Source organism: Limulus polyphemus, unplaced genomic scaffold (assembly GCF_000517525.1).
Source record: "Limulus polyphemus unplaced genomic scaffold, Limulus_polyphemus-2.1.2 Scaffold314, whole genome shotgun sequence".
Taxonomy (NCBI): Eukaryota; Metazoa; Arthropoda; class Merostomata; order Xiphosura; family Limulidae; genus Limulus; species Limulus polyphemus.
In genome coordinates this window covers 218,361-227,903 of record NW_013665924.1, presented here as the reverse complement: position 1 = coordinate 227,903, position 9,543 = coordinate 218,361, and the positions used below count along the sequence as shown (strand labels likewise).

The 9,543-nt window shown below is 32.9% G+C and overlaps 1 protein-coding gene across 1 annotated transcript in view; it reads right to left on the bottom strand.

The window, feature by feature from the left end:
• Nucleotides 1–3,896: 3,896 nt before the first annotated feature.
• Nucleotides 3,897–9,543, bottom strand: part of LOC106457295 (Down syndrome cell adhesion molecule-like protein Dscam2) — an 80,285-nt gene continuing 74,638 nt past the window's right edge. Inside the window, exons 23-25 of the mRNA XM_022383172.1 lie at nt 7,852–7,930; nt 5,681–5,789; nt 3,897–4,695 (exon numbers count right to left, since the gene is read on the bottom strand). Of these exons, the coding sequence (XP_022238880.1) occupies nt 5,683–5,789; nt 7,852–7,930 (186 nt within the window). The 3' untranslated portion in view covers nt 3,897–4,695; nt 5,681–5,682. The remainder of the gene's footprint in view (nt 4,696–5,680; nt 5,790–7,851; nt 7,931–9,543) is intronic.

The following is a 9,543-nucleotide window of genomic DNA, read 5'->3' as shown; positions in this document are numbered from 1 at the left end:
TGTAGCAAATTCCTACTAAAAGCCTTTTTTCCTTTATATACACTAATAGAAACCCAAATGGATTCAATCTCCTTGCTATCATCTTTGATATTCTCAAATTCAACAGGATGTGACTCACATTTTACATATAAAGCCACTCCACCTCCCCTCTTTAATACTCTATCCCTATTAAATAGCTTAACCCTGTATTTCAAAGAAATTTCTGTCAACAAAGTCAGCTACGTTTAACCATGTTTCAGTTATTCCCATTATAAGACACGATATAATTATTATTGCAATATAACGATTACTAAGAATAAAATATAATTGATTAAATGGAAATGAAAGCTCAAGAAAGTAAAAAGAGAACAAATTACTGTTAAGATTACCAGAAATGAATTTCAAATTCATTAACCCTAATGATAGTAAAAATTAGAGGAGTTTTTTGTTTTGTTTTCGATTATTCGCGTCATAGTACTCAAGGACCAATTAAGCTAGTCGTCTTTATTTGGAACCAATAGACAAGGAGTAAGACAGCTATTAAACAGTACCCATTATTAACTCCTGGGCTACTCTTGTCTGACCCAACACGATTTATGTCAGTACAATATTCCCTTGTCTTATACAATAACGAATCTTATATTTGACCATAAATTGATCTTGAATGTCTTTATGTATATTAAATATTCACATAAGAGGTCATAACCTAAAAATGCAGTCCAAATTTATATCCAGTTTGAGTATCAGAGCCAGATAAAACTTGGAAAAGAAACTATGATTCATATAAAACTATGATTACAACAAACAGGGACCATCTGAGGTTTGTTTCTTTTAACTGCCACAACAACACCTAATGGTAATTCTGGCCGTAAAACTCAATAGTGTTGGAGTCAATGGCTCAAACTCATTTAATGTGCGCTGTTATACACATTAGGCGTTGTTCTTTCTTTAGTTTTCCTTCATGAATGGTAGATTCGCTTAGCTGTTACTGAAGAAACCGAAGTTATTATTTTTCCTCAACAAGGTTTTAAAGACTACTTTTCTTATAAATCTGTGTTCGAACTACGCGTATAGGGAGAATAACAACATATTCAATGAACGTTTCGGAATACACACATTCCATCTTCAGCAAATTCCTACAGCAAACACAAAACTATAATTACAATTAATAACCTGGATGTTAAATAGAAGCTCATTACTACGGTAAACATTTGTAAGGGCAATATTATGTGTAGGGGGGGGGGGCTGTAAAACCCAGTAAGTGAACTTCGATATAATACAGACCAACACTAAATAAATTTGTAAAAGTATCTATACAGTAAGTGAGAAAGAATTAAACAAGCTTGGTTCAACAAGCAGATTTATTATTTAAGATAGGGATATTTTGTTAATAAGTATACTCTCTTTAATTAGAAGTTCCAAACCTGTATGACATGTAGCTAAAACTTTAAAATCTGTTGAAAAGAATTTATGTCCAGTAATTTCACAATGTGTGCGTAGATGGATGAGGTGCAGGGGGGTGATAAGGGGTGACTGGTTCTGTAAAAGATCCCCATAGATACGTACAATTAAATGGCGTTTGGTTTTGTCAGTGTAACCATAAACTTATACTTAATAATTAGCCTATTAGTTGTAATTATGAGTTTGAATTTACTGTAGGAATTTACTGAGGATGATTTGTGTGAATTCGGTAACGTGTACGGTGTTGTAGTTGCTTTTTATTTACCAGTGTGAACCTATTTTACTATAGGATTTGAAGAATACGTAGCATGGATATTACTTATTTATTCTTCTAAATTATTCATTAGACAAGTTTTTTTTTTAATTATACTAAAAATAAATATGAAGCCAAATTTATCATTTGTTTCGACAATTGTCACTGTTATATGCTATATATTCTTTCAAATCTTATATCATTATAGGTTCATTGTAGTGGGTAGAATACAACAAAAAAACACCATGTGTGTGTAGTGTATATATAGTCCACCACAATAACAAGCCTTGTCTTATTTCTTCGTTTTACCCTTGTCCAGGGTTACTGATGAGGGTGAAATTCGCCGAAACAGGTATAACTCAGTAACAAGTGGTGAAACGAATTATTTACAAACAACGGTTTTCTTTGTATTTTTACGTAACCTATTCTTTAAAGTAAAAAACAAAAAACACAGTTATTTTGAGTTTCACACCACTTTGTTTGAGCTTCAATCGTAATTCCCAATACTCAAGAGTTTCCAGCTTTTGAAGAGCACAGTGTCACATATGTATATTTTTTTGAATACTGTCGTAAGCAAATAAACGTCAATGGTAAAACGAGTCTCGATGACGTGTTTTTTTTTTTCACCATGGAAAAAACCAAAAACCAATGGGCCCTAATGGTCAGACGTCATTTGACAGTAGTAACGTGTCTATCCATTTTTATATCACTTTTGTTATAATATGCAAAATACCAAATCACGTGGGACAGGCCAACAAATAACTGGCATTTTTGAAAACGGTTAAAAAATAAACATATATTTTATTACTCATTTTGAATTTTAACTGTTTTTTTATCTTATGATTTATTCTTGTGTTGTTGTTTTTTTTTTGTTTTTGTTTTTTTTTACGAAGCGAACTATATAATTTTTGTGACGAATGTCAACCACGTTTCTTATAATAATTAGCATAACACACGTTTAATTATGGGATTTTTAACTTTCACAGGATAGTTTAACATATATAGAAGAAACGTGAGATGTTTTTATACATTAATCATTTAAATTTAAAGATAAAAAAACTGGCAAGCACAAGTAGTCATAATTAAAATTCCATACGGGTTTTGATATGAATTATCAATCTCTTGACACAAAGTATAAACTCTTGTTGTTATCCGATTGTGTGTGTGTTTAACTACAAAATACTTTATTTTTCTGGACTATATCAGAAAAAAAAATGCAGAAAAAACAACATTTATCTTACATACATCTTTATATATATATACATACAGTACGTTTTTTTTTAACATTTGTTATTACCCAAGTGCATTCTGGTGATGAACACGAAAAGCGACCTCTACATTGATCGAAATGAGTTGATGAAAGGCACACAAATGATCATGCTCTACACAAAAGAAGTCAGCAGAGAAAAGCATTTCTATTAAAAAAGAAGATAAGTAAGGAATAACAAAACATAACGAAAGTTCCATGAAGTAAAAAGAAACCAAAACCACCTTTCACATATATATAAAAAAAATTGCCCATTCTATGATGGCTCAGCTTCTTCAATATGCTGGAAATAATGGGAAAAAAAATCAATGTACAGGGTGCGACAAAAGTCGTACACCACCACACTTTAATCCTGTACTGTTCTCAGAACTGCTAGAAATGTGCACCGTTGATATCATAACCAATTATTTTAACAAAAGAAAAACATATAGAGTTAGTGAAACATAAACTCGAGTTAGAAAAAAAATGAGTAAGGGATTGACTCGGTAATATCATAATGGTGGGTGACTTTTATGCTAACTTGTATAAAGCACAAGAAAACAAAACCTGACTAGAGAATAAGTATTTGGTAATAAATTGTTTATTAGTGTTAAACAATATATTATTCAATACAATCGGAACCATGTCTGTGTTGGTATTTTACTAAAAGGACACAGAAATGTTTTTACTAAGATAAGGTTATAGAATAAATTAGTAAAGGTTAATCGTGAGATTATTTCTCAAAGTAAAATATAACATATTACAAATAAAAAAGTTAGTTTATAGTTAATTCGAAGATAAAACATTTGCAGATAATGGTTGAACGTCCAAGATGGGAATGAAAAAGTTTTAACTGTACGGTTATTAAAAAAACTGCGAATAAGAAGTTAAAAATAATGGTTTGTCAAATCGAAAATTGCAAATTTGAAAAATGAAAAAAAAGCAAATAACTCTGTATATTGTTGGATGGGTATAAGTAATTTTCGAACTCAATAATGATGAATTTAGACCTCGTATTAATAACTAAATAATGAGGCATTTAGACCTCGTATTAATAACTCAATTATGAGCCATTTAGATCTCGTATTAATAACTCAATAATGAGGCGTTTAGACCTCGTTTTAATAACTAAATAATGAGGCATTTAGACCTCGTATTAATAACTCAATAATGAGCATTTAGACCTCGTATTAGTAACTCAATAATGAGGCATTTAGACCTCGTATTAATAGCTCAATAATGAGGCATTTAGACCTCGTATTAATAACTCAATAATGAGACATTTATACTTCGTATTAATAACTCAATAATGAGGCGTTTAGACCTCGTATTAATAACTCAATAATGAGGCATTTAGACCTTGTATTAATAACTCAATAATGAGGCATTTAGACTTCGTATTAATAACTCAATAATGAGGCATTTAGACCTTGTATTAATAACTCAATAATGAGGCATTTAGACTTCGTATTAATAACTCAATAATGAGGCATTTAGACTTCGTATTAATAACTCAATAATGAGGCATTTAGACCTTGTATTAATAACTCAATAATGTACAGATTGATTACAGCTATTACAAACTTCTTAGCGATCTTCCGAGGAATCATGCGTTTCATAAAGACTTGTAAAAGAGGACGGAGAAATACAAATACTCAGCCACTGGAGAACTTAGGAAGACAATCACTGCAGAAGGGCATGTACAAAAGAGAGGATGTCACGTAGGGAGAAACGGAAGAACCCTTACAACCTGTAACTAAAGACAAACAAGAACAGTTTAATTTATGGTAGGAACTAGGAGCTACACTATTTGAATTATATGAATGATATCAACGTTTAATAAGCGACGTATATAAGCTTATTTATGGATAATATTAAGCGCTTTAAAGTTTAGCCCTCATTAAGATAAGCCCCCCCCCCCCCCAGTGGCACAGCGGTATGTCTGCGGACTTACAACGCTAGAAACTGGGTTTCGTGGTGGGAGAGCACAGATAGCCCATTGTGTAGCCTTTGTGCTCAATTACAAACAATCATTAAGATAAAGCAAAAAAAAACGTTTATTTTAACAACCTTTTTTCTACTACTTTGCTTCCGTTTCAGCACCTAAATGTCTACGTGCGTTATCAAGCCGACACCTATAGAGTAAGAGAATTTATAAACCTAGTTATAAAACGTATTTCGTCACCATATGGTCTCAGAGATAAAGTAAGGAAGATTCCGTTAAAACATCTAAGATATATTAATGCAACCGCCTTTGGCAACAAACCAATACACGTTTTTTGTTATTCTAGTCCTATCAATGGCCATAGAAGATTAGCTTGGATTTATTGTTGTTTAGAAAAATGCCAATTTTTCTGAAACCCTAAAAAAAAATTCTCGATTGAGATTACTTAGTGAGTGATTGGAAGTGTGATTACAAACAGTATGTATACTAAATGAATTTCAATGTAATTTGTACCTAAAGGGGTCTTTGCAGCACGTCAGTTGACTTCTATTTATAAGCGCGGGGCTACAGAAACTTTCTTAACTGCAAAAAGAAAGAAGAAATTGCTAAAGTGTATTTCTTAAAGTATTTTAAATTTTCAAAATTATTGTTAAAGATTTTAATACTTGAAGCAAATGTCTCTGATTTTGTTCCATACGTATTTACCGCCATCTATTGACAACTAATTATTTTAATATCACTGAGCCTGTATTTGCATAGTCATCACGTATGTTTTACTCACGATATCTTATTTTACCTTCACATACTACACGGTCTATCTCCACTGGACCCAGATGGACTTGAACCAGACTGACAATATGATCGCTCAGGGGACGTCGCCTGTTGGGTTGACCTTAGTTTGACTCCTACGAATATATATATTAATAAAGAATTTATGATCTGTATGTACAATATTTTTAAGGGAAGTGATGAAAAAAAAAGGGTAAGAGGATGTGTATGTTATCGAATCTTTTAAATACTTCCTTCATAATTTACACTATTAATCATGTAATTAGGGTTAAACTTCACATTGCTCATGTGAGGAGGTTATGGAAATGACTTGGGACTCTTATTTTACTTGCCCGCGTCCTATTGGGTTTGCTGACTTTTACATGAGTAAACTGACGTTAGATACTGTAAAATGAGGGTCGTTGAAAGAATTCTTACATTTTCTATCACGTTAGTAGTTTCACGTGCGTCGCCTTAGAGAAATTACTTGACTTTTTTCCAATTCCTTTCAACAGTTTTTTTCTTAAGATTTAACCTTTGAATGGGCGTGAAGTCAGTATCAAAATAAAACCGTTTTAGGGTACAGAGAAAAATAATGTTATGCCCACTTGTTAGAACAGGCATTTCGTTGAATGTCTTCGCTAAAGGTTTTACAGTACTGACTTCAGACATTAAGTTATATTAGTTAGGCCAAGTAGAGCCGTATAAATATCTCATTATTACTCTTCTGATGAAAGAGTAAACTCTAGTTAATCTTCCAGTTGAATATTTAAGTCCGAATTAAGCACAGGGGGGGAAGGGGGGAGACTAATCATCTTTCACACACTTAGAAACTAAGGTTAACACGAAACTTATTATCCACATGTATACCGTGAAGAACTCTTTTTTTTTTCTTACTGAACGTACAAAACCTATGCTCATATAAAAAGATATATTACAGAGTGAAAGCCATTATATATTCGATGCTTAATATTTTTAATTTTGTTAGTTTGCTTGTTTTACTTTGCACTAAACTACTTGAGGGCCGTCCATGATTTGGAATTGATAAATTAGAGGGAAAACAGCTAGTCAACACCACCCACCTCCATCTGTTGGGCTACTCTTTCAGATCTAATAGTGGGATTTGACAGTCACTATTATAATGCACACATGCACGACATCAAAATGCGGAAAACAATTTGTTTGTGAGGATACGGTTAAGTGAAATACTGAGCCTGAGCTCTAAGGTCCAGGGCGCGAACCAATAGGCCACGCTCGGTCTGCTTAGTAGCTGATAGCTAGAATAGAAAGGGAATTTTCAATATGAACGGCACTTTATGCAATACATAGAGTAAATGAGGAGGTTAAAGATTTATAGGGTTTATCTATGGACGTTCCTAATTTTGACCTCCTGGCCAGAGGAAGGGCAACCAGTCAGCAGCACCCGCTACCATAAGGTCTTTATCAGGTTCTTTGAACCGAATACGGGGACTAATAGTTACTTTTATAACTTTTACGTTAACCACTAATGTTCAAAATACGCACGATAGTCAGTCATTCAACTACGCCACATCCGACCGAAGCTCGAATGATTTAAATTAAAAGATTCAACAATTAAGAAAAATCGAAACTTAATTAATTCTATCTTTTTATCAAGTGTTTAGTCACATGAGTTGTCTTTTAGCCAATGAAATATTCACCACAAGACATTTCAATTAGAGTTATTATCAGAAATTGTTTTCAAAACTGGTTTGCATTATAACGTATAAAGATGCACTATCTTTTACTTAAGAAATCCATTTAAGTAATTTATCTTTTAGATTATTATTAATTTCTGTCATTTCGTGATTATATGAAATCCACCTACAAGGTCTGTATTAGAAACGAGTAAAGAGATGATTATTCAGTTATTCCTAAAATATGTTTTTTCTCAAGAAATATTGGATTGGCATACATTAAAATGTACAGGATGGCCAAATAGTAACAGAACTCATAGAATAAATGTATTTCCTGGCGACAGTCGCTGTCCAGATGAGGCTGTATAACCACAAAAATAAGTCATCTCAAAGATACATAATATCTTGTTGGAGTTACTTCTGTTACTGTTCCTCAGCTGAGTGAAAAGACCAGAGTGATAGTACTTTTATGCTATACCTTGTACTTCGGTTTGATAGACGCTTCGTCCAGATAGAATTCTGATTAAGAATTACTTATACTTACCCTGGCTCATTGAAGGTAAATAACACACAGGACGTGGAGGACTCCTTTTAATTGTAGCATACGGTCCATCATTTCTCGTCTATTATTAGGGAAGACAGAGGTTTTAAGTAAATATATTATTAAAAGTTAGTCATTGATCTATATTATATTAAAATTTAGGTAATGTTTTTCTTGGAGGGTCTGTCACGTGTGTGTGTCTTACTGAATCAAAATAAAGCATATTTGGTAAATAAAATAAAATATAAAATTACGAAATTACGAACACGAAACGTATAATGTTAGATTTCATACGAATGAAAAATGTGATTATTACGAAATTGTGAAAATGGTGGGATATATTAATCCGGTAGCTAATTGGTAAATTAATAACGCTAAAAATTGGGGTTCAATATCCACGGTGTAGATAGTTAGTTGTGTAACTTTGCGATTAAACACAAATAAAATAAAAATTTATTATTTAGCGGATACTGTGGTTGCATCCTTGTCAATATTAAATCTTACTACAAACCTTGCGAGAGTAAACTAGATACGTGAAAGAAGCCTGTTTGCAGAGTAATGTATTTGTTATTATGTAATTGTTTCATATCTCTAGGTCGACCCTCATCTTTAGGTTAGGCTTAGGTTAATTTTTGGTTATTTTAATTATAAAGAGCAATGTATTTGTTATTATGTAATTGTTTCCGTATTTGTAGGTCGTCCCTCATCTTTAGGTTAGGCTTAGGTTAATTTTAGGTTATTCTAATTATAAAGAGTAATTTATTTGTTATTGTGTAATTGTTTCCGTATTTGTAGGTGGTCCCTCATCTTTAATTTAGGCTGAGGCTAATTTTAGGTTATTCTAGTTTGTATTGAAGTAAGAAAAACAAACAGCAGCACAGTTGTGACGCATCTTCCATTTCATAAACATTTTACAAGTCCATGTTACAGTTGTTCAGAAAGGTATTCACCATCTTTTAAAAGTTAACTTAGTACTTATCACACAATGTCGTAGTGAAATTCGATTTACTGCACCTTTTTATATTCATAGTCATAATAAACTGCCATTAGTCGCATCATAGTGCAATATTTACAACCATATCAAACTGCTATTGGTATCAAAATATAACATTCACAGCGATAGTAAACCTGCTATTGGCCTCAATGTTTCAAACTCACAATCATTAATAAACTGGCGTTGATTTCAGTATTATACACTCAAAATTATAGTCAGTTACTGTTGGTCTCATTGTTTGACATTCACAACTATAGCAAAATGTTATTAGTCTCAGTATTGTACACTCACAATCACATTAAACTGCTATTGGTCTCATTGTTACAAACGTATAATTACAGTAAGCTGCTATTGGTTTCATCGTTACACGCTCACAATCATAGTAAACTGCAATTGGTCCTAGTGTTGTGTATTATACCATGTATGTACTGTTGCGTCAGCGAGATCACGTGACTATTCTCACGCCCACATTTAAGCCAAAGGTAAGCCAAAAGTGGCGCATGCCAACAGGCTTTGGCGTTATCATGGTCCAGATCATTTCAGTTGGGACGACGTGGACAACCGAACAAATGACGCTGCTGAAGACGTGCCACCGTCGAAGAAGAAACTACTCAGTTTTGAGTAGGAAAACGGTGAAGCTCTTGGTGGAGATACTACCACTGATGTGACTGTTACCGATGATAGGACATTTACTGATGAAG